Source organism: Jaculus jaculus, chromosome 19 (assembly GCF_020740685.1).
Source record: "Jaculus jaculus isolate mJacJac1 chromosome 19, mJacJac1.mat.Y.cur, whole genome shotgun sequence".
Classification (NCBI taxonomy): Eukaryota; Metazoa; Chordata; class Mammalia; order Rodentia; family Dipodidae; genus Jaculus; species Jaculus jaculus.
The window spans coordinates 13,174,490-13,200,966 of NC_059120.1; the positions used below are offsets into that span (position 1 = coordinate 13,174,490).

General features: G+C 41.9%; 1 protein-coding gene across 9 annotated transcripts in view; it reads left to right on the forward strand.

Annotated features, from left to right (window-relative positions):
• The window catches only part of Prkacb (protein kinase cAMP-activated catalytic subunit beta), a 94,313-nt gene extending 79,390 nt beyond the window's left edge, over window positions 1-14,923 (forward strand). For all 9 annotated transcript variants that reach the window (XM_045137972.1, XM_045137967.1, XM_045137969.1 and 6 more), the window contains 2 exons: window positions 6,158-6,322; window positions 11,772-14,923. In XM_045137972.1, coding sequence (XP_044993907.1) covers window positions 6,158-6,322; window positions 11,772-11,897 — 291 coding nt within the window. In that variant the 3' untranslated portion in view covers window positions 11,898-14,923. The remainder of the gene's footprint in view (window positions 1-6,157; window positions 6,323-11,771) is intronic.
• Window positions 14,924-26,477: the final 11,554 nt, after the last annotated feature.

Genomic DNA, 26,477 nt, shown 5'->3' on the forward strand with positions numbered 1-26,477 from the left:
TATGCCACTACAATTTGTCTATGATGTCATTGTTAATGCTCATTTAGGAAACTTAAATGTCATTTTCTATTTGGCTATGGCCATAGTTAAAAGACTTAAAGTACTATATAGCCAAAGATGCCCTTATCACACTGCCTCTACCTGACAAGTATTGGGATTGCAGGTGCAATCCCCCAAGCCTGGGTCTGTGCAGTGTTAGAGATCAAGCACAGAGTTTCATGTATGCTGTACAACTACTAGCCCAACTGAGCTAGGTCCCAGCCCTTTGGATCTCAGTTTCAGTAAATATACATAGTCTACTATTTTCATAAAACCCAGGGCCATTTTAACTATATTGTCTTTTAATGTCTTATTTTTATTTATTTATTTATTTGAGGTAGAAAGAGAGAGAATGGGTCCACCAGGGCCTCTAGTCACTGCAGATGAACTCCAGACACATGTGCCACCTTGTGCATCTGGCTTATGTGGGTACTGGGGAATCAAACCTGGGTCCTTAGACTTTGTAGGCAAGTGTGTTAACCACTAAGCCATTTCTCTAGCCCCATTTTAATCATTTTGATGTGCTCATGTAATATTCTTACCGATGTCTACTTTGAGAGAGTCCTTTATTCCAGTGGTCTGGTGATCAGGTGACAGGCACACTGGCAGCTTACTTGGGGAGGACGGAGACTGAGAAGAGGACGATTACAGCGCTCTGCAACCATCTAGACATGTCACGTACTGTAGACCAGAGACCCCATAGACATGGGACGGGTGTCTGTATGAAAGCTGTTATGCCTTTTGATAAATTGGCTGACCTGTGGGATTAGTTTTGCTAGGATCGCAGATTTTTTAGAACTTACTATACCTTAATTAAGGAAAACACTGTCTTAAAATTTATTCAAATAAGCTGTGACCAGAAGTGAATAGATTACAGCTTATTGGCTTTCTGCAAACTCTTACGAGTCATATAAGCCCAGGAAATTTCATTCCAACACATGAAAAATGTTGCCTGTTATGTAATCTTTTTCCATGCTAATTATTGGAGAATAATGGCAAGACTTTTCCCTTCTATCAGCCAGAGATCACTTTTATAATGTCTGTGATTAAGCTCAATGGGAACCAATTTGATTTGGTCTTCTTTTATTTCGAAAAGAGAAAAAAACACTCAGTAAAAGCAGTGAGCGAGTTTAAATCATGGATACCATGACAACATGAACTGATGAGTTTTTTGGGCTGTAACTTCAATTTGCAGAAGTAAATTCATAGATTTAAATTTGTAGAAAGTCATAGTCATTTCAACACTGAAATGCATGAGCCTATAATTGGTGCTGAGAAGCAGAGCAAATGCTCTGTTAAATTGCTTAGTTCAGAGGGCAGACTTTCATTATTTAACGTATTCATGTAATTTGACAGGGTAGTCTAGATTTCCCATGCTACCCTTATAAAACAAGCCAGTAGTTGTCCAATCTGTCCCTTACCCTACCAGAGTTAAGATCTTAAGAAAAGATGGAAGTGTTCACCCAGTGAGCTAACATAAGCTGAGAAGAAGGGACAGCCTTCCTGTGTGCTCCAGATGGCTTTTCTAATCACCCTCCTTGGGTATTTTGGAAAGACAGATTATGGACTTGCTGCCCTCCATACTCCTGGATTCAAGACTTCATCTTCAGAGCACTTAAGTAATATTCTAATGGAAAAGTTGAAAAAATATTATTAACTTTGTGCCTATAGGATTTCAGGCATGGAAGTAAATTCAAGGCATTTTCATTAATAAAAAGGTCAGTCAGACAAGACATACTGTTGCCATTTTACAACTGAAGAAGCTCAGAAAGGAAAAGGGTTTTCTGTAGATCACAGGGCTTGTTGAAAAAGTAGCTTGGCCAGGTCTCTAGTTCATGCCTGTAAACCTGACTGTTCATGGGGACTGAGGCAGGAGGGTCACTTGAGCCCTGGAGTGTGAGGCTGGTGTGGGCAGCATAATAAGACCATGATTCTTAAGGAGAGAGAAGGAAAGAAAGCACCAAATAAATAGCTTGATACCATTTTGGAAGTAAAGGGATATTTAGTTTTTCTTAAACTCCCTCATCCCTATGTGTGGATGAGCCAAGACTCAAAAATGTCCAAAAGCAGTTGTTTGTGGCAAAGCAAAAAATAAAATGTCATTCAAGGTACCTTCATTCTGCCCTCTCTCAGTTCCAGTGACCATCACAAGAAGATTTCTTCCTGCATTGCTGATTTTCCTTCACAATCCTATTGGCTCGATTCTCTTCTTTCTCTCCATTAGTGATCTCATTCTGCCTCCAGTCTTTTAATGAACAATTTCCACATTCTTATGTTTTTTCAATTCATACCCATTTTATTCAGTTCCGTAATTGAGATCTCACCCTCAAAAATCTTAATAAATATGAATACCTTCCTAAAACTGTCATTTATTCCCCTGATCCTTCAATGGCAACTCATCATTTTCATTAGGCCCAAGCATTTTGGACTCTTCACCCCACATCCGGCTCACAGGGGGAAACATTGTGGTTCTATCTTTCAATACATAAAAATTCAACTACTTTTCCCATCTCCACTGCCACCACCCTCCAGTCATGTGCGTTACTAGAGTCCTTCTTCAAATGTGATGGATAAGGTCCTTTGGAAACTGCAGTGGCAGAGCGGGGCTGCAGCTGGGAGGCTGAGCGTGTGCTTAGCACGCTGGAGGCTCTGGGCTCAAACCAAAGCTGTGATACCCCGCACCCCATTTCATGAGCAGTGATGCAATGACATCCTTAGCAGCTCACTCCAGTTGCTGTTACTTTCCTCCATGTTTTTCTTAGTAGAAGGAAAATACCATGCAAGCAGATGTCTTGGTCTTAGTTTGCTTACTAACATACTCCAAACACTTACGTACCTAGCACACAGTAGGTATTTAATCAATACTGAATTTAAGTTAATGTATTCATTAATTATTTATATGCTTCACATACAAAGCAGGCCATGTCTGCATGCCAGACATGGTTGTGGTCTCTGCCCACATACAGGGACTCAGTCTTCTGTGCGCTACCGATAGACACAGGTTCAGTAGGTGTAAGCATCACTGGCCACTCTGATGCCTATCATCTTCTGAGAGCTTGTTCTCCATACCTGTATCTCCCTGGAGAAACACATTGAGTCTCAAGAATTCAGCACAGGAAACTCAGAGGTGACATGACACCTGAGGGTTGGGAAAGAATGGAAATAAAATTAAGGAAAACAGAAAGAAAAAAAAAGCTCCAAGAAGGGCCCACTGTGTTGCATAAGCACCTCTTCCATGGTAAAGGCTGTTTTCCAGTGACCTCGCCTCAGGCTGGTGGACTGTGGCCCTCAGACGTTCTCCTTTCCATGGTCAGCCACATGAACGTGATTTGCCCCATCAGACACTGCAGAAAGCTTGTAGAGGGCTGGAGAGATGGCTTAGCAGTTAAGTGGTGGCCTGTGAAGCCTAAGGACCCCGGTTCGAGGCTCGGTTCCCCAGGTCCCACGTTAGCCAGATGCACAAGTGGGCGCACGCGTCTGGAGTTCGTTTGCAGAGGCTGGAAGTCCTGGCGCACCCATTCTCTCTCTCTCCCTCTATCTGTCTTTCTCTCTGAGTCTGTCGCTCTCAAATAAATAAATAAATAAATAATTTTAAAAAAATTTAAAAAAAAAGAAAGAAAAGAAAGCTTGTAGATGTGGCAGGATTAAATTACTTTCCTGGCACTCTGACCTGGTTGTCGTCCCCTGGACTCAGCTTCCTTCTCTTTAAAATGAAAGTTTAGACTAAATAAGCAAAGCTTCCTCCACTTCCAGTGCTCCCCACCTCTTTCTGAAACAGTTATACTTGATAATAATGATAAAAGCAATTTTCTTCTTACTAGTAATTTGAAGGAAGGATTAATCACTCTTGCTGTCATGGATTGGTGCCTCCAGCTTATTGTACTGACAGCACATTATGAGAAATTGCACACTGCCTGCCAAAGTCTCTGGAGAAAAGGGTGTGAGGTGGCAGTGGGGCTGGGTCTATACTTGGGAAAAGTGCCCAAATGGGGCTGGAGAGATAGCTCAGCAGTTAAAGGCACTTGCTTGCAAAGCCTGATGGCCCAGCTATGATTCCCCAGTACCGTCGTAAAGCCAGATGCACAAAGTGGTTGTAGCTACAGGAGGCCCTTGTGTACCCATTTCATGTTCAATCACAATCTCTCTCTCTCTCTAATAAAAAATAAAGACATTTTTCAAGGTTCCCAGAGGAATACTGTCATCTTCACATCTCCCCCCACTTCACACGTGAGAGTCACTGTTCCAAAAGTTAACCAGACTCACACTTCCCCCTACTGACCACTTCCAACCATCGCTGCACGTTCCACAGTGAAAACCTGCCTGATTTGGGGACTTATAGACATCGTGCATTGCATGTTCCCCGAGTTTCCAGAAGATAATTCGTGTGTGAGGACCTGACGGTCTGCAATTCAGAATCATAAGATCATTGGGACATTGCCATTGACCAGTTCATACAAATTCTGTTCTAAGCAAAGGCAGACCTGTTTCTTTGGAATCTAAACAAGGCTCAGATGCATCACGGGGAAAAGTCTGAGCCAATATAACCACTAGAAAACATGTGGTTATTGTTTTTATTGGCATATGCTCATTGTGTATAGTCGGGTTCATAAAGATAGTTTTATAGTATATAATATACTTTGACCATATTCAGCTTCCATACCTTCTTTTTCTCCACATATGTGTACATATTCATGCTGCATTTATATCATTTCATTTAACACAATGATCTCCAATTGTATCCATTTTCTAGCAAAGGACATAATCTCATTCTTGTTTGTGGCTGAAACTCCATTATGTATATACCACCATATTTTCTGTATCCCTTCATCTGCTGGGGGAAACCTTGGCTGATTCCATAACCTAGCTGTTGTGAATAGTACTTCAGTAAAATGGATATACAAGTATCTCTGTGGTATGTTAGCTTAGAGTCCTTTGGGTATATACCCAGAGGCGATAACACTCAGAAGGTAGTTCTAGTTTAGTTTCTTCAGGACCTCCATACTGATTTTCACAGTAGCTAGACCTGTTCATGTTCCCCCCAAGGACATAAGGGTTCCCTTTTCCCCATATGCTCACCAATGCTGTTTGCATTCTTTATGGTAGACATTTTCACTAAGATGAGGTGAAATCTTAGTATAGTTTTACTGTGCATTTCCTGGATGGTAAGGCTGTTGAGCAGTTTTATATACTCATTGGCCATTTTACTTCTTTCCAGAACTCTTCGTCACCTCATTCATTGTTTTATGGCTCTTAACGTAGTGAATAATCCTTATTTTATAGTCATTGTTCCAACAAGAAAAAAATGAAAATTTCTGAAAAATATTTCTAAGTTCAAGTTTTGAGTCCTCAATAAAATTCCTGATAGTAACGATTATGGGGTTTTTGAGTCCTGGGAGTGGGTTGTAGAGGAGTGAGAAGCATTACTCTAGAGTCTGCGAACAGGTGCGTAAAGGCTGGTTCACCACCTATTAGCCTGTGATCTTGAGCAAATCATTTAATCATTGTACATCTCGGTTGCTTCACCTAACCTATCAAGTATCATGACTAGGCACCTGAAATCTTCATTTTCATCATCTTGTTTCCCAGGTGATACCAATTTTTATGCTGCTTTACAATATAGCAAAATTATAGTTAAAACTAATAAGTGAAAAATGGTTTCCTATGATACAAAAGGCAGTGTAGTTTTTATAATCATTTTTACAATTCCTTTTTAATAGAACTCTTTCCAAATATGTATCTACTGATTTTTGTTTCATATGCTTAGTTGTTCTGTTTATATTGCAAGTTTAGTTTAATTTGTACTTCTCTAAGAAAGAGAAGGATCCAAGAGCATCTCTCTTAAAGCTGGGTGAGCTCTGATAGTGCTGGGAAAGCTCTGTATGTAGGATTAATGATGAAACAAGATACTAACAGGATAGTTTTAGTTCATTTACCTAAATCTCACTCATTGTTTAAGACTACTATGGGACTGTAATACATAAGGTTAAAAGTATTGAGGATGGTCACCAGGTATCTTTGTTTATATCATGACCTGTCACCTATATAGAAACCTTGTTGATACCAAAACAGACATTCCTGAGTCTTGGCATGTGTTTCACCATATCATGTATGTGCACAGGTCCGCTTCCCGTCCCACTTCAGCTCTGATCTCAAGGACCTTCTGCGGAACCTGCTCCAGGTGGATTTGACAAAGCGGTTTGGAAATCTGAAGAATGGTGTGAGTGATATAAAAACCCACAAGTGGTTTGCCACAACCGACTGGATTGCTATTTACCAGCGCAAGGTGCGGCTCCTTTTTGGTTTAAAGGTTTTTTTAGAAGTAGGGGGTTTAAATTATGTATAGCAGAGATGTATGTTCAACAAAACACATGGTCTTAGTGATTTTACCTTTGAAACTAATCCTGTATAGGGCCAGAAGTCCCTTAAAGCCCACGACTGAAAAACGAGTTTTCTCTTAAACAACAGAGAAAGTCTGTATGGTTCCCCTGTCGGATTGTTTCTGCCTGTGCACCTAACTTCACAATGCTATGGAAATAGATACAATGTTGTATACAGGCTCACATTTCAAACCCAATATGAAGCCACGTGAGAAAAATAACAAATCAACAAGGACACTCTTCTATCAAAGCAGCCCATAGCCAGATACACCACTGAATCGATGTAACAAGTTCTGGAGAGATTTTTCAGTCTTTATTCGCCCTGTGCTATAAGGATTTATTGAGGTTGCACATTTTTACAGTGTTTTCTCTAAAGGACCAGGTGTTTTCACACACTATGCCCCTGTGTAAGCTTTCCTCATTGCTGTGAATGATTTTTCACATTGGTCCATCTGCCATATTCTTACTAAATCCTTCAGAGTTTGCAAATTGTCACCTCAGCGTGATCTTCTCTCTGAAGCATATTCTGCCTTGCTGTTTGTTATGCAGACATTAAAACATTTCGTTGCAAACAAGGGCCCTGTCTTCCTCATTTTTTTGTGTCTGTGGAAGACCCTCAGATATATCCCTACATGCTCACTTACCTAAGTTGACTTTCCTGCAGACACAATTTTCCTTTATCCATTTGGAAACCTGTTTGAGTATAAATAATTGAAAAAGAGGATTTTCACTTAATGCCAACATTAGAACTATCTAGATGGATACCACATCAGTAAGTACTTGCTAACGGACAGTGTATAGAAGCTCCAGATAATTTGTCTGGATAGTTCTAGATGGTGATATAGGTGCTGTGTTGAAAGTACCATCAGCCTTTGCTCCTGTCATTGTGAGGCTCATGGTTCGAGGGCGGGAAGAGTAATGGTTGTCGTGGAAATCAGTATAAAAGGATCAAAAATGAATAATTCTGCACCTCAGGTGTTTACATATTTCTGTATGTCTGCCTACTTGCTGAAAAGCTTCTTAAGCATAAATATCAATTAATTACTACTTGGCACTAGTGTGCCACCATAGTGACACAGAGGGCCACCCTCGCTGGACAATGGCATGTTTAAGAGATGCACTTTCTCGTTTCCCAAGTCCACCATGGTAATAACAACTTGAGGCTCAACAGCACCTACCACTTTACCTTTGTAGCAAACCGAGAAATGACCTTCCTCTCTCCTCTTGCTTCTTAAATGCCCAGTTAAAAATAACCTGCATGAAGAGTTTCATCTTGAATATATTTAGACTTTTCTCGTTTTTCCCACAAAACCACAGCTTGCAATGTTTTGGAAACTTGCCACATTTTATAATGCTGTTCAACCACACAAGGGACTTTGCTCAGGGACAAGAATTTAATGATCTATTTAATATTGAAAGCAGTTTTTCTAATTCATAAATTTTGAAAAGATGATAAGAACAAAGTCATAAGAGAGTTTTAAAACTCAGCAGACAGAAAGTGTCACAAGGCTGGGACAGCGTGAGGGCCATGCGGCTTCTGTGTCATGGAGGACCCCGAAGCCGAGCACGGCGCTCATAAAGCAGCTGTTAGCCCCGTTGCCCCAAGCACATGTGTTACGTAGTCACAGGCAAGGCCCCTGGCGACTGAAACAGACTTCAGTTCTCAGAAAAAAAAGCCCTTCATATTTACATAATTTTCTAGATTTGCTGTCACTAGTACGGTACATTATAATTATTGAAAGAAACTCACTGCTTTCTCACGTTCATCTTTGAAATCATCCTGTGAGATAGATGATAGCATTTTCTCCGCTTTACTCATAAGAGAATCACGCTGAATTGTACCTATATTTGATGCAAGATTACCTCATGGCTTTTTTCTCTGTGTCACTGTTGCTGGCAGTGTGGTAGTTGGTTTGTTGGTTAGTTTTTAGAGACAGGGTCTCACACTGTAGCCCTGCCTGGCTTCGAACTCACTTTGTCACTGCAGCTCGCCTAGAATTCAGGATAATCCTTTTGCCTCAGCTTTGCACGTGCTAGGGCCTCAAGGGAACACCACCAGGCCCAAATTTAAGGTTCTTTTAACATTATCTAAAGGAAGCCACACACCATTGACCAGCACGTGGTTCTTTGGGAGGTTCATAGATTTCACATATCACCTGTTCACCTTTTATGCTGTGAACATTTGTGCAGACTGCTAAGAGAGAACGCGAGCTCTACAGCCAAGTAGACATTGGTTTAAATCCCAACATAGATCTTAAATTATCCAACCTATGTAAGCATCAGTTTTATCGTAAGATCTGCATCACTATAGAAGACATAAAAGGAAGAGTAGTTTGTTGAGAAAGACCGACAGGTCCAGGTTCCATCTTCCTTTCTGGCTGAAGTGTGTTTCCAATGCTCTTAATCAGGTGATTCTCTTAAGTAAGCAGGTCTGGAGTCATGCTCCCACCACCGTCTGTTGACACTGGGTGTGCATCTTTTCCCCTTCTCTCGTCCTCCATCACTGGCTCTGTGCCCTGATTCCAGTCCTCTGCCTCCAGGCCTGTGCTTGCCCGCAGTGTCAGTCCCACATCACAGGCTCTGTACAGTCGCTGTACTGTTCGTGTCACGGTCATTGTAAGAGTCTCCTCCACTCTTACGTGTTTCCCCTTGGCTGTTGTTTTCTTCTAGTGCTTTTTGAAATTAATTTCCTGTTTGTTGTTGTGTAATGATTAGTCAGTTGTTCCCTCATCGTTTATTTAGCCTCTTATTTGAATCTACTTCTGAGCATGTTTCTATATTTATTCAAATATTTTCCTGTTTTCAGCACAGTTTTAGAGATTTCCCCAGACAGTTTCACATAGAATTATTCTGTTTATTCCTAATAAATTTTACCATATAGTTCCAACTTATCTCACATAGAATTATCCTGAGTTTATTCCTTATAAATCTTATAGAAAAAAAATCTCTTGACTCTTCTTGATCTAGTTGTAGACATTTATATTTTCCTATAAAATCATTCATAAGTGTTTCTGAATATTACTGTTTATATACTTATATTTATTATTAGTTAATTCTATACTTAGGTATATTTCTTGGGTTTATTGGTGCCTTGTCAATTTTGTTAGTATTAAAGATTTTGGTTCTAATTTATAAATAAACTTGTCAACTGTTATTCAATAACTACATATTAACTTATCCATATCTCTTACCTAGTTATTGATACTTACTCTTAAAAACATGGTAGAACTCAACTGCTACTACTCATTAAGAATAAAGACTTGACATCCTAAATAGTAATTTCCTAACCTGCCAAGAAGGAACACAGTGTTAGAAACCAAATCATAATATTAGACAAATTGATTGACAGTTAAATCTTGGTTCTAATAAATTCTCAGTCCTAATTCCACATAGCAATTGCAGACATAAGAAAGTGCATTTGAACATTTCCTATTCTTATTTATTCCCTTACTGGTGTTTGTAAATACTGAAATAGCCAACTGTATCTAGCAGAAAGAGAAAGGCCAGGCTGGGGAAATGGCTCAGCAGTCAAAAGTGCTTGCTTGCAACACCTGCTTGCTTAGGTTCAATTCCCAACACCCACTTAAAGCCAGATGCACAAAGTGGCACATGTATCTGCAATTTGTGGCAGCGAGAGGCCAGGATATATCCATGCTCTCTCTTTCTTTTTTTTATTTATTTGTTTTCTTTAATTTATTTATTTGAGAGGGACAGACACAGAGAGAAAGACAGATAGAGGGAGAGAGAGAGAATGGGCACGCCAGGGCTTCCAGCCTCTGCAAACGAACTCCAGACTCGTGCACCCCCTTGTGCATCTGGCTAATGTGGGACCTGGGGAACCGAGCCTCGAACCGGGGTCCTTAGGCTTCACAGGCAAGCGCTTAACCGCTAAGCCATCTCTCCAGCCCGCTCTCTCTTTCTTTATCTCTATCTCCTCTCTCAAATAAATTTTTAAAATATTTTTAAAACAAATAGAAAAGCCCAAAATGAAGGAATGACATGGTCAGCTCAAAATACACATTGTCTGGAAAAGGTTGCTTCTGAGGTGTGATTCTAAGTTGCTGCCTGGTTATAGTGCGGTCTTCAGAATAAGATAAAATAGCAGTGTTCCAGGCAGCAAGGCAACCAGCTGGCAATTGAAAAGATAATAAATATTAGAATTCCCATCCCTCCTTTCTTCTCACCTTATTCCTCTTAAATAGCTTCTGTGTGTGTCTGTGTGTGTATACATCTCGTGATATGTTTGTATAGTCGTGCATGGGAATAGTGTATTAATACACAGAGAAACACACACTGGTGATGTATACTAACAAACATTTTGTGAGACCAGTGCTGGTGACACTGGAGTGTGCTCTGCAAAGGATGAGATCATTCAGCCACTCGCTAGTGGTGTTTTATAATCAGTAAAATGGGACTAGGGATACCTGGAGCAGCTCTGTGGAACTGTTTGGAAATTCCACAAGTGCTATGTCAATTACAATGTTTTTTCACCTTTGAAAATCTGTTCCTCACATTCAGCACACCATATAATCATTATGAAATAGTGGAAAGACATCTTGCTTTTTGAATCCGACGGGAAAAAATATTTAGGATTTGACAATTCTATAATTATATGAGATATGTTTCCAACTTCCCAGAAATCTTTAGTGATCAAATGTTCAGATAAAATAAATTTGGTGGTGGGGGTGCTGGAGAGATGGTTCAGAGGTCAGGTGTGCTTCCTTTACAAGCATGAGGGCCTAAGGGATCCTGAGACAACCGAGTTCAAATCTCCAGATCCGACATAAGCCACTGGGCGTGGTCACACACATCTGTAACCCAGTCCCACAGGGGGGCAAATACCAAGAATCTGTGCAACTGATGCAGGCTGTTCAACTAGAAAGCAAAGAGAGGCTCTGGCTCATACGCTAAGTGGAAGAGTGAGGAGGTGGGGCACCTGTCGTTCCACTCCAGCCACTCCAGGCTCAAGCATACAGGGTGCCACAGGAGCACACACATGTGCACCCCACATTACACACACATAAGGAAAGAAAGGAAACTTGGGAGTTAAAGAAAGACTAAAATTTGTTGGGTATCCTCTAGAGAAAGGAATTTTTAAAAGAGAACACAAAAAAAAAATAATAAAGATTTTAGAAATAAATAAATGTTTTAAAAAAACAAAACCCTACACCTGTAAGCTCAAGAACCAGCATTTGTGATCCTAGAATTTTTACAATTTTCTTTCCTGTTCCTTTTCTGCCTTGAAAATTCTCAAAATTACGGTATTACGTTCTAAGACTTGGAGATGGTAGAGAGAGATCCCAGTAGGTTCCTTGGTAATGAGAAGCCCTGCTGTCAATTTCCTGTCCTTTCCAGGTGGAGGCTCCATTCATACCAAAGTTCAGAGGCTCCGGCGACACCAGCAACTTTGATGACTATGAGGAAGAAGAGATCCGGGTGTCTATAACTGAAAAATGTGGGAAAGAATTCTGTGAATTTTAGAGAGGAAAAAGATCCCCTCGGAGCTCACACTCGGTCTTCGCACTCTGTTGAGATGTGACGGGGGCTGAGACCGTCCCTGTTGAAGCCGTTACCCAGTTCCTTCATTCCAGCAACCGCGTGAGGCCGTCGCTGCCGTCACCCGTGTGCGCCGGGCCGCCGCGCGCAGCGTGTGCCGGGACACGCGTAGACCACTCTCCTACCCTCCCAGTTGTGTTCCTCCCGCCTCCTCCTCCCTTGTCATGAAGTTTTCTCTGCACAGTGCTCTGTTTTATGTTAGGGTTCTAGATGGGCAGTGTTACAGCTCTGTGAACTTGGAAAAGGAAGGCTGAGTGTTGCTTTGAGTAGTTCAGGGTGATGTTTTTGCTGGCCAGTGGCTTGAAGATAAGCTTTCTAATGATTCCTTTCACTTTGAGTAACTGGGACCCGGTTTTGCCAAAATTCTTAATCATTCTTGAAGACAGAATGTCTTATTACAGAGGAAATTTGCACAAGACAATAAATTTCTTGCAGGTCGCTGATCTGATGATAAACTTAGAGTGATTTGGATTCTGCGGACCAGAAGTCCCATTTCCTTTGGCCTCTTTTTATCTTTCCCCTGACTGAGTGACGTCTGTGTCCATCAAAACAAGCCATCATGACCTGGGTCCTTACCCAGGCTCTCTCTCCCTTGGTACCAGCCAGAGAGAAGAGAGTTATTTCTAAATCTTAACTCTTCCATGTGGGTTTTAGCCAGCATTTTAGTGGACTGTGATTGATTTTTTTAAGATTTCCCCCATTACCCTCATCAGTTTTGAAAGGAAACAAGAAAGCTCAAAGGAACATTGAGGATCAATTCTTTGCTAAGTCAAACAACATGGCTGGATTCTTGGGAACAGTATGGAGGTGCTGTTATTTAAATGGTTTTTCTGTTTGTTTTGCAACAAGGACAAACATAGTTGTCCTGGGCTTACTGCTCTGGCATATTGTGTTTGTAAGCCTGAGATGGAGGCGCCGTGGCAACACCCCTGCTTGTACCCCGGCCCTCACGGCAAAGAGCGAAGTCAGTTCAAGGCCACGCTTGTGCTTGGCTTCGAGCTGTGATGTCTTTAGCCAGCTCAGAGATGCTGGCCTCTTTCTTCTCACTAAACAGAAGGCGTGATCATGCAGATATGGTTTTAATATTTGAGTTTGGGGTTTTTTTTATACTTTTTTGCCAACTGACTTAATGTTGCTGCCATGCAGGCATTTCAAGAGCTCTTGCACACGTAGTTTAGTGTTTGTTGTGAATCCGTGGCTTAAATCAAATTTTTTTGTTTACTTTTTTCTTTGCTTTTAATTTTCCCATCTGATTCTATCACTGTCTCAGTGACCTGCCTAAGAACAACACACCCAGAGTTGAAAATAAACTGCATTCGTTTTCACGATCACTCTCCAGGCATGAATGAATTGTGTTCAACCAAACTGACCCCAAGGTATAGATAACCAATATAGTTACTTCCTTACTGGTGCAGGTAGGCCACTGACACTATTCTGTTCATCTTTCCCCACTCCCTTATAAGACCTCTGAAGACATTACAATTCCCTTCCTGACATAGCCTCTCCTCCCGTCTATGTACCTCGTGAGTGTCTGCATGAAAATGTCCCACAGAGGCAGACAGTGCTTTCAGGCCGTCCACCCGTATCTAAATTATGCAAGAAAAAAAATCTGGAGTACTCTGCTATAGCAAGTTTTATGTAACAAAGTTGTATCATCATATTAATAAATTATAAACATCATTTGTATAAAATACTTTAATTACTGTTTTGTATTTCATTTAAACCTAAGAATATGCTAATTATTGTATTCTACACATATACTACAAATCTGTGGTAGCTTTGTTGTATATTATTGTAAAATTATTTCACTTAATCATAGGGATGACAATTTGATTATCATAATTTAGTTTCAGTAATTGAACAGATTTGTATGGAATCCAAAAATATTTTTTTCTATGAAATTACTGGTGCCCAGCTATAGAATCTCCCAGGTAAATGAGCTAGAGGCAAGCATTAGTATTTGAGGGCTACTTAAGCCATTCCATTATACTGTCTATTTTAAGAACATGAACAAGCTGTCACGTATGTCAAAGGAATCTATTTCTGACTAATCAAGTACAGTGAATTAGAATATTTTTAACCTATCTAAAATTTTCAGCCACAACGTAGCCAAGAACAAGATTTTTAAAATTTGCGTAAGTTAGTGGCAAAAAGAATACAGTGTTTAACCTCAAGTTACATGATGTGAAATAGAAGAAATTGTGGTTTTGCCCAGTAAATAGTTAAGAGATGGTATTATGTAGGAAGAAGCCTTAGACTGACAGTCAAGATGTCTGAGTTTCAGGCAAGAAAACGATCGGTGCGACCTTGGCTCCATTCTGTAGAACAGAAGAGTTGGAATGAGCACCTCTCTGGGCTCCCTTCTTTTCTTTTCCACGTTGAGTCCAGATTCCCTTTCTCTCTGCTACTTTGAAGGGATATCATGTTCTGCAGCGAGTTTCTGTAAAGTGATACATTTTGGTGCATTCTTCTTATCTCTGACAGTGTTCTTATTCAGAGAATATCATGGAGCCTCATATCGTATACCTTCCTCATTCACTGATGCTAAATCCACAGTTGATATCAAACTGTCAGCCTACCAAAAAAAAAGTGGCTTATGGGTATTGCTGTCTTGTTCTTGGTATGTTCTTGTACTGATACTGACTGCCCATTGGCCTGAAAAAGAAATTACTCATAGTAAGCTTGAAAACAGATTCTTTTTTCTTTCCCACTGACTGTTTTTTTTTTTTCCTGCTTGTTGTAAGAATCAAATGGAATTATGTATGTGAAAGCACCTTGTAAACCGTAAGCTATCGGTGTACAGTGTAAAGGTGTGTTGTTACTTCTTTAACTACTTCTTTGTTTAGAGTGGAATTTCCTATGCACTACTATAGCTAGGAAATGCTGAAAACAACTGTGTTTTTTAATTAATCAATAACTGCAAAATTAAAGTATCTTCAAAGATAAAACTATAGAGTCTCAAATTCGACCTGATGTCTTTATCCCCTGGCTTATTTTCTGTTGATATTACAGATGGCTCTGGATTCCTGATTTTTATCCAATACCAGCTTGGGTTGCAGGGAGTAAAGGGCTGTTTTTCTCAAAGTAGATATTTACTGAGAAACTTTCAGGTGCACCCCAGGGATCCTAAGAAGTTTTTCTACTACCCCATTTTTCGTTTTGCTCCAGATGACTCCTAACACAATGTTGGAAATACTCCTGTTTATGAAACTGAGCTTTCGTGCTTATATTGTGATAGTGAGCTATGAACTTGGACTTTCAGGAGTGCTGCGGAGCCTCACACCACCTCCTCCCGTTACAATCAGGTGGACTATTATATGTGAATGCAGTTGTCCCTTACCTTGAGAAATAACCATTTTCAGGAAATTATTTCAATAGCTTGCCATTTTGTCTGGTGGTGGTTGTACACATTGTCGATATCAGGGCTTAATATAAATTCCAGTTTTCACATTTCCTTATAAAGCTAATTACAAAAATCTGGGCAAAGCTTTACTCCAGAACTATCATTATTTGAGATCCATCTAATGATAGATTTTCTCTTATGCACAAATACTGCATGTGAAGTTAACTGCTTATTTTCATTTTAGTTTTTCTGAAGACTTTCTCTGTGTGTGTGTGTGTGTGTGTGTGTGTGTGTGTGTGTGTGTGTGTGTGTATTAATGTTACTTGCTTGCAAGCAGAGAAAGAATAGGTGCTTCAGGGCCCCTAGCTCTGCAAACACACTCCAGATGCATGTGCCACTTTGTACATCTGGCTTTATGTGGGTACTGGGGAATAGAACCTGGGTCCTCAGGCTTTAGCAGGCAAGCACCTTAACTGCTAAGCTATTTCTACAGCCCTCTGCATGCTTCTTAGCAGCCTTTGTGCCACTAAGTTATAGTTTTGTTATGAGCACAGCTCATTTGTTAGGCAGTCAGGGTGATGAATACCTGTAATTCCAATACTCAAAAGGCTGAGTCGGGCACAAGGATTGTGATTCTGAAGCCAGCTTGGACAACATGAGCCCCAGTGCATCAGGTTATGGTTAGAGTTGGAAGAAAGATTTTAAGGAGAAAACAATAAGTAATATGGGTGGTTCCCAATCCAATATGACTGGTATCCTGAGAAGAAGAGAGTAAGACCTAATACACAAAAGGAAGATAGGGTGGCAGTGTGAGAGGAAGGAGGCCCTCCACAAGCAGAAGAGACACAACTCAGAAGATGCCATTGCATCTTGACATGGACATCCAGCCTCCAGAACTAAAAGGAAAGAAGTTTCTGTTGTATAACCACTCTGTGTGCTCTGCTTTTTACGACAGACTATCAGAGGCACGCCCCCACAAAACCACATGTTTCCATGTGGAAGAAGGAGTCAGCTCAGTATGCCAGCTATCTTAGGTCTGCTCTTTCTCTGAAAGAGTACCAGGAGTTGGGGGAAGCACAAGTGACTTAAACCACTCCTGACTCCTCGAGGCGAGGCTCTCCTCCCAAAGCAGCACTGACTTAGTGGCAAGAACAGCAGGTTCTCTTCATTGAGATCCGTGTCTGCCCATCTGTTCATGGTGATAGAGGCAGTGGAATGGCCAGAAAGAAAGATCGTGTAGGGACAAGAGTGAAGAGTTGACAAGGAAGCCCTCATGGAATCGGCCTCTCCCTAATTTGAGTGGGGAGGGGTAATGCTCAGTGAATGATCGCCCTAAGGTGTTAGCTTTCTCTTGTTGCTCAAATCTCCACAAACCAAGTGATTGCAACACAAGTGCATTATCTCACAGTTGGGGTCTAGCATTCACAAGAGACTTAGCAGGTTAAAGCCGATGTCTGCATCCCTTTCTGGATAGGAGTCTGACCCCTGGCCTTTCTCCACTTCTGCACATTCTGTATGGTCCGTGTTCAAAGGCAGCCACATTGGGCCAAGTCCTCATGGAGCACCAGTTAATTATACCTCCCCTGCCTCCCTGATTCACTTTGAAAAACCCTTGTGGTAGGTTAGCCATTCAGCTCGGTGATGGAATTCTTGCCCATCAGGCACAAGGCCCTGGGTTTCATTCTCATCACGAGAAAGGGAAAAGAAACTAAACACTTTTGTGTTTATGTCTGGCCCACCTGGATAATCCAGTCTAATCTCCCTGTTTTGAAATTAACAGGTGAGCATCTTTGATTCCATCTGCTACCTTAATTCCCTTAATCTGGAGGGTATGATCTAGAAAACCAGAATGAATACTTAAAAGAAAATTACTGCCCGTTACATGGTAATTACCTAATTATTCTAAAAGGAGGCAACAGAGAAAATAGGAAATAATTTACAGAAGAAATATCCCTAGGATTAAAAAAAAAGATTCAAATTTTAATCAGATTTCTTTAATCAAATGATCCATGGATTGCCAAGTGAAATAGAAAACCAAGCATCCACATCCACCCATTGACACAGACGTAGGTGGTTCCTCTTGAGATTTTTGCAGTAAAATCCAGTCCTAGTTAGCTCTGGGGTGGAACAGTTTACTGGCAAAGGATCAGTATCTTACTAACACAAGACACCAGACAATAAAGAGTCAACGTGTTCCAAGTTCTAGGTGGTACTCTTTTTTTTTCCTCAGCATTCTTTACCTATGCAACTTCGTCTTGTTCTTGGTGAGGGTGGAAAGGGAGGGACTCTAGTTCCCAGGCCCTCTAAGCCCTCTGGCATCCAGACAGGCCTGGCTGTAGGGGTGGGGGAACGGTGAGGGAAAAGGGCTGGAGGGCAGGAGAAAGGGACAAACTTCAGGTGCCTTACTCTGTCACTCCCTCCTGTTGGGCATCATCTCCTGGGTCTTCATTGTCCAGCCTATGGCCACCATCACAGCTCCATGCTCCGCTGTTAAGCCCAGCACTATGCGCTGCACCCCCTTGTCCCCTCCTTTTCCCTAGAGCTAGAGAATCCCTTGCCGCTCCTCATTATTGGGTCACTTGGCCATCCTGCCTGCCTTTATTTTCAGTAACTTTCATAAGTTTCTTATGAATAATATAATTGGTACTTCTTTTTATTATCTGACATGCAGTTGTTTGGCTCTGTATCCATAGCCCACATAACCAATTTCTTCTATTAACAAATTTCTGTTGAAATATCTGTGGTGGTTTCTGTCACCACCCCCAGTGCATCATGTTCTAGATGAATCAAACACCAGTGCAAAAGAAGAAACCACAACAGTAAAATAAAGGCGATGCCAGATAAAATAGAAAAGTCTCTATGAACAGATGCTGAGCAAGGCCCTTCAAAGCTTGTGTGTCAGGAAAAAGGAAAAAGCTCCAGGGCTGAGGGCGCATCTCCAGGAATGAGAAAGAGAAAGTAGTCAAACTCCCAGATACGTTCACATGTTTGCTGGGGATAAGAAATGTGATTTCGAACAACTTTGAAAAGCTACGAAGGAAATCTGGACAGGCGTCTGAGCCCTGCCTGATTCTTCCTTCCACTCCCTCTCCCAAAACACACAGCAATGACCAAGCAGGTTTTTAATATCGTTAAGGACATACACTGTCCTGACAACAAGATAAGCATCTCCCAGACCAGACACAGAATGGAAATACACAGTAATAAGTGAAAGTTGAACCACAGATTCCTAATACATACAAGCATCCCCGTGACCATGTGATCACTGCTGCAAATATGGAAGGAAAGACAGGGATTAATGAAAATTCAGAAATGTCAATAGATATTGAGAATAAACATAATCTGTTGACAGTCCTCAATTGAAAAACTAATGAATGGAACAGAAAAGGTTCTCATGTACCGTAAAAATATTTCCCTAAGTGAGGGAAGGTCTGAATGTACATATGGAAAGAATACACTTCTCCAGGAAGAACTGACTGAGCTTTCAATTCCAGGCCATATCCTGATAAGGATTCTGAATTTCAACAATTAAAATTTTTTTACATAAAAGTCAAGCTAGTCAGGTGTGGTGGCACACATCTTTAATCCCAATACTCAGAGGCAGAGGCAGGGGGATTGCCATTAGTTCAAGGATAGTTTGGAAAGAAAGTGAGTTCCGGGTCAGCTTGGGCTCAAATGAGACCCTACTTTGAAAACTAAAAATCAAGCCAGATGACATAAGGGCGTGGCTCAGTGGTCTAGAGCTTGCCTACTGCGCAGCAAGCTCTGGGTTCCATCCCACAGAAAACCAGGTGTGGTGGCTCACATCTCTACCCCAATACTCAAGAGGTGGAGGTAGGATCATAAGTTCACAGTCATCCTCAGCTACATAGTAAGTTCAAGGCCAGCCTGGGCTACAAGAGACCCTGTCTCCAAAACAAAAAATCAAACCACATCAACAGGAGGAGGGAAGTAGAATGGCTTTAACTGCCTCCACAGTCATATTCAATATCTAAAGATAATTAGATAGTAACAATGAAGGCATAAAGACAAACAAAAGCTTGGGAGCCAAGAATATTAAACCCAGACAAGCCGGGCGTGGTGGCGCACGCCTTTAATCCCAGCACTCGGGAGGCAGAGGTAGGAGGATCGCCGTGAGTTCAAGGCCACCCTGAGACTCCATAGTGAATTCCAGGTCAGTCTGGGCCAGAGTGAGACCCTACCTCGAAAAACCAAAAAAAAAAAAAAAAAAAACAGACACGCTGCATGGAATTTAAAGGCACAAGACAGGATTATTTAAGGAAGAAATAAAGTAGCAAAAAAAAACTAGGAAACCTCTAGGCCTTTCCTTTACTTCCAAATGGATATCAGAATGAATGAAAAGCGAGAACTTAATATTGGAGAGGCAGTGATGGCAAGTCCAGGCTTAACTGAGTCTGTCTAAATGAAGTTCTGATTAAAGCAGCTATGGTAATTATAATTACAGAACCAGATGCAAGTGTTTTAAACCTTGGCAAACTTAGAAGAATGTAACTAAGTAAATTGGATGGTCAGGAAAGAAAGGAGAAGCGACAGGGGACTTCTCATCTCCTTACTCAGCTTGGCAGGAAGTCAACTAATAGAGTCTAAAATTAGTGCATGTGGTTGAGCAAATGCCACCAACCGCACAGTTTTGGGTGAGGATTTTGTAACTCTAGTGGGGAAGGAAATAATCCGTTTCCATTTTACTTCAGCTTCTTTTTTTCTTCTGTTAAATTCAGTTACATTTGTCTGCATTTCAGTCTCCTCTGGAAAACTAGATTGTATAGCATAAAAGAAATTAAATTGAGTACTTTCTACTGAATAGATATATCATATATTGTGTGAAATTAACACTTTCTGGTTATACACATTGTGCTGTCTTGCCTCACCTCTCTCCACAAGCTCACAAGAAGGCTGAAATAATGATACAAAGGGTATGGAATTTGAGATAATTTCATAATTTCTTCATGCTGTGCTGAATTGTTTGCATTTTTTAAAAAATTATTTTTATTTATTTGCAAGCAGACATAGAGAGAAGAGAGACATATGAAGAAAATGGGCACACAAGGGTCTCCAGCCCCTGCAAACGAATGCCAGATACATGCACCACTTAGTGCATCTGGCTTTATGGAGGTACTGTGGAATCAAACCCAGGTCATTAGGCTTTACAGACAATCACCTTAACTGCTGAGCCATCTCTCTAGCCCTGGTTTGAATTCTTTGTAGTTTTTGCTAAGAGGAGGGAGGCTTTGAATCTTGTTTTGGTACTTGGGGACTTGATAGACTGTCATTGGCCAGCGACATTGATCACAGAGCCATGTCACTGGCCAGCAACAGACCAAAACCTCCAGTAAGAAAAGAGAATCGTTTGATTCCCATCACCAAGAAGTCTACAGGGGTACTTTTATCTAAATAAACTCTACAAGATCCAAGTCTATCATGAAAACTCTACCTCTCTCTGTCCACCCCTGAACTCTTTACTGAGAATTAACTCCCATCAACACACATTGTCTATGGGGAAGAAAATTACAGTGCCAGCCACATATGAGGCTCCCATTTTCCAGTGTTTATGGTTCCAACAGAAGGGAAAAGAGGTGACCTTGCACCAGATCAAGCCCCAGCCAGAACACAAATTATCCAGCTAGAGTCACAGCCTTCTGTGGCTGGACAAGGGAAATGACATGATTGATGTCCTTTTACAGCTGTGTCATTTGAAGAGAGGGGTGTGGCTCCAGGAAAAGATGTGCTAGGGAAATAGGAAAACGACATGCTCGCTGCATTCTGCCGGCTGCTGTGGCAAGATGGGCTGTCCACCTACCAGCCTTTCCCTGCCATGAGAAAACTTCCCCTCGACGATCAGCCAAAACAAACCCTTCCTCCCGTCACCTGTTCTTGGTCAGATATTTTATCTTAGCAGCATGAAGCTGAGTACACCCCTGAAGACTCCCAAACATTTGGGCAAGTGAAGAAACACTGTGCTTAGTTTACTCATTTTCAAGCATAATCCAGTTTAATACATTGAGTGCTTTAAGAAACAATCTCTCTGAGAGATTCCCCACCTTCCACATGGCTCATTTCCTGAGACAATGTGTAGATAAAGGGAAGGGGTCACCTGTGTACTACTGCAGTAGGGAAAGAGGGACTGGGCTTTAGGCATGACTGGCCAGCATCTGTCACTGTGACTTACGGCCCACACGTGTCTTAACGCCTTTCAATTTCTTTGTTAAACCCCTCCACGTGTCACTGTTTAAGACCATCATTTATTTTTGCATAAGATGCCCCAGGATGCTTCGGCCTCAACCCAAGTATCCCCTGTTCTCAGTTCACAAGAGGCAGCAATTCTCAGGCACATTATCTCTGAATACTTGGATGTACCATCATTTGTTATAAGAGAGCAGCTGGTATTTAGTTATAAATAATTAAAATAGCAAAGAGCCTCATGGATTTATTTTGATTTAACATTGGAGCAGATTTGAGTGATGTCTTTAGCAATAGACTCTCAATTACTTCCATCCTAATACATTCTCATAACTAGGCAAAAGAACAATGGTGCCTAGATCTCCACAGATACCCGGGGGAATGTATCACACACAAGACCAGCTTCATCATGTGTAGCATGTTAGGTTTGCAGAATTGCTAACCTGCATTATCACATGACTCCTGCCTTTCTTTTCTGTGACTCATTTCACTAGACAGAATGGTATCCTGGCTGATCCGTGTGTGTGTGTGTGTGTGTGTGTGTGTGTGTGTGCGCGTGCATGTGTGTGTGTACATGTGGAGGCCAGAGGTTGGCATCAAGCATTTTCTTATATGGCTTTTGTGTTTATTTTACTGTCTCACTTGAGTCCAGAACTTGTTGATTTAGCAAATCTTGCTAGCTATCTTTCCTTAGAGATTCCCTGTCTCTGCTGGGATTATAAGCAGACAACATGCCCACCCAGCATTTATATGGATCCTGAGAATCCAAACTCCAATCCTCATGCTGTACAAGTGCTTTACCAACTGAGCCATCTCCCCAGACCATTTGGCTTCTTGAGATCAACCCAGCAATCCCTTCCCCTAATGTGTATTAGTTAATAGAATGCTCTGGACATTTACATAAACTGATAGGGTAAAATGGACTATTGATTATGATATGTAAACACACATATTATAATTCTGTGGTGCTTTGCATATCAAAAGCAGCATAAATATGATGAGCTTGAACTTTAAAACATTATCAACCCAGAATAATATCTCAATACAGTCATTAGTAGGTTCTGTAAAACTGAGCCTTGCTGATTCCCCACTGCCCTTGCCTGTGAAATAAGGAATGGAAATGCAAATTAAGGTAGCTGGGCGTGGTGGCGCATGCCTTTAATCCCAGCACTTGGGAGGCAGTGGTAGGAGGACTGCCGTGAGTTCAAGGCCACCCTGAGACTCCATAGTGAATTCCAGGTCAGCCTGGGCCAGAGTGAGACCCTACCTTGAAAAAACAAACAAAAAAAAATGCAAATTAAGAGCTGGAGAGATGGCTTAGCAGTTAAAGTGCATGCCTGTGAAGCCTAAGGACCCGTGTTCGACTCTCCAGATCCCACGTAAGCCAGATGCACAAGTGAGACAAGCATAGCACACATGCCCACTAGGTGGCGGACACGTCTGGAGTTCACTTTCACTGGCTGAGGCTTTGGTACACCAATTCTCTCCCTCTCCCTCTCTGTCTCTCACACACTCTCTCTAAAATAAAAATAAAATACAGAAAAATACAAATAAAGTCAAAGCAAGTTACTTTATAAAAGCATCAAATGCATGTCCTGGTTCAAGTAAGATGCTCACAGTTTCTCCTTCTCTCTTTTCCCCCAGGAGGATGGGTAGATTATAGGCCCAGGCAAAGGAAACAGAGCAAACCTCAGACATCTGAAGGGCGGCATACAATACCTGGGCTCAGATGCCACGTTTTTCTTTGTGCCTGGTGTTTCTGCCCCATGGTTAGGCCAGTGGTGAGGGGGCCTGTGACAGTTCTGGTTGGCCCACAGACTTTTTCATACTTGCCTCCCTGATTAGACACGCATCCCTTGGGGCTTGTTCCTTCCATGTAGGGCTTGTTCCTTACATGATCAACCCATTCTTGATCTCAGAGAGTGTCACTTTGTCATTTGTAGTCCTCGTCTAGATTTATGATTCTATAACAGAAGTCCAAAAGGTTCACAGGGTGCTGACATTTCCTGAGGTGATGTGAGTATGGACTTCAAAGCCTGACCTAGGGTGGCCTTCCCCGGCGCACTCTGGACAGGGGTTTCACTCTGGAAGAGTAATACTCTGGAAGAGCACCTTGCCAAGCACCAAGGAAACAAGGAGAGTTCAAATCCCCTCCTGCCAACGCCTCTCAAGTGTGTACCGAGGGAGGGCTGCTCTGCCCAGGTTGTGGGGACAATCACGTTATTCTGCAAAAGAAATGAAGCACATTTCTTGGCAGCTGATTTTGAATTCTACATTTTAAATCATTCAAAAGGCTTCTGCAGCTGGCAAAACACAGCAACCGACTTGAAAAGAAGCTGAGAAACTCATCAAAGACTTGCACCTCCTTGGGGGTAATTTTGCTCGTCAATAGGACAGATGCCATCTGTCTAGCTTGACTCCGTCATTCATTCATTTGTTCATTCAGAAATATTGCTCTGTGCTGAGTAGCTGTGATACAAAGATGATAATGAGACAAAGACAAGGGCATGCTCATGAGCAAATAAAGTAACATGAGATGGCGCATCAAAAAAAAAAAAAAGGATAAATGCATACACAAAGCACAGTGATTTCTGTAGAAGGACCAATAGGATCAGTCAGAATATTTTACAGCCTAAGTGAGACATGAGTGTGGTGAGTGGGTCTCTAGGTAATCTATGGCTCAGAGCATTCTGGTCATAGAGTGACTGTTCAACACCATTAGGTGTACAAAGAACCGCAATCCATGCTGTGCAGCACCAGATCGAAGGGAGAAAGTGGTAAGCAATGAAACTTCAGGGAAATCCAAAGTCCTACTGTGAGTGCCATAAGGAGGAACTTGGAAACCGCTGGAGGATGTTCAATAGAAGAGACATGAAATGATCTAGTTGCATTTTAAATATTGGACTGCATTGTCAACTGGATGTGTAGGTGTTCTCTCCAAACTCATTTTTTGAAATCTAAACCCCAGTGTGATGATACCTAGACAGAAGGGGTGTCTCTGAGGAGGATTCACATCACAAGGGTGCAGCTAGCATGGACAAAGTTAGTACCCTGACAAAAAGGGGCACTGAGCTAGCTGGCCTTCTCTCCTGCCACGTGATGCCAGGGTCTTATAACGTATGCCAGGCAGGGAATCATCCTCCTGAAACCTCACCACAAAGGCACCCTGCTCTTTGGCCTCCAGAGCTATAAGAAATAAATTTCACTTGTTCAAAGGTACTCAGTTCATAGCATCTTGTAACAATAGCATGAACTGACCAAGACAGGCTACAAGAGGGAAGAAGAACGGATCCTAAGAGATGGATTGAGAGTTATAATATTCCAACAGTGAGGCATTTATGATTGGAAGTATAGATTACTGAGCTGGATAACTGCTAGTTTAGAAAGTGAATGACTCTTAACTTTCAGCTTTAGAGGCAGAGCTGTGTGAGGAGATTTTAAATGGCTGTCGATGCCCACCATGTAGTTGGAGGTGTTGCTCTCAGATTTTTTTAAAATTTATTTTACTTTTATTTAGAGAGAGAGAGGGTACAGAAGGGCCCCCACCTGCTGCAAGCAAACTCCTGACGCATGCAGCACTTTGTGCATGGGTCCTGGGGAATTGAACCTGGGTCCTGTGGCTTCTCAAGCAAGTACTTAACCACTAAGCCATCACTCCAGCCCAGTTCTCATACTCTTAACTTTCAGCTTGAGAAGCAGATCTGTGTGAAGAAATTATAAATGGATGTCGATGCCCACCACATAGTCGGAGATGCTGACAAGGGTCTGCCTACATAGACAGCATTTCAAGTCATCATGCATCTTACCGGTCATGGTTGACGCCTTGGGCATAGTGAGATCGTTCCCAGGGAAAACAACAGAAGGAAGGTTACAGATGGACGCTCCAAGGCCAAATATAGCAGCAGATGTATTTGGATTAGCTTGTGTAATGTTTTGAAATATTGCAATCCGTTGCTGACATGTTTAAGTTGAAAGATGTAGCAAAAAATGAAAATCTAAAGTCTTGTCAAAGCTGAACCTGCATCCTAGCACAGAAGCATCAGGCCATCAGCCACTGTCCCTGTGTCCCACGTGTCCCTGCCACGCCTGATCCCTATGCCCACGCTGCTGCCCCCTGCCACGCCTGACTCTCCACCTCCACGCTGCTGCCCTCTGCCATGCCTGACCCTCTATCTTCATGCATTTGCCCCCCCTGCCACGCCTGACTCTCTACCTCCACACTTCTGTCTCCCTGCCGTGCTTGACTCTTTTCCATGGTCTATTTGTGCTTTGACAACCTGAGTTTGCAAAGAGTGAGCTAGAAAGAAGCAATAATAAAGGGGCCTGCAGTAACAGAATGGCCCCCAAAGGTGTCCATGTCCAAATCTCCATGACTTAGCAATAGTGGCAGATGAATAATAGGGAAAACTAAGGGAGCAGATGGAATTAAGATTGACCGTCCTTAAAATAAAGAAGGTATCCAGGGCTCCCACAGTGCATTGCAAACAAACTCCAGACATACGTACCACCATGTGCATCTGGCTTACATGTGTACTGGGGAATAAAGCCTGAGTCCTTAGGCTTTGCAGGAAAGCACCTTAACCACTAAGCCATCTCTCCAGCCCACAGAAGTCTTCAACCATGGCTGGGAGAGACCGAAGAGGAGAGAGGGAAGCCTCATGAGAGGACCTTGCCCAATGCTTCTGCCCTTGAAGGCGGAAGAATGGGTATTTCAAAGCAGAAGAGGAAGTCCCCACAGGCCACAGAAGCAAGGTCCAAGCAACACAATGTGTGAAAGACCTGACTGGCCATTGTTTGATGGTGGAAGAGAGAAAGGCACCACAGAATGTGGGCAGCCTCCAGAGGTTGGAAACCATTCCCTGTGGAAGCTGCAGGAAGGAATAGACGAAGCTTATGGCCAAGGAATGGGATACCGCTTAGTGAGCAGTTAGTCAGGGAGGCCCCTGAGGCCATCAGAACAATGC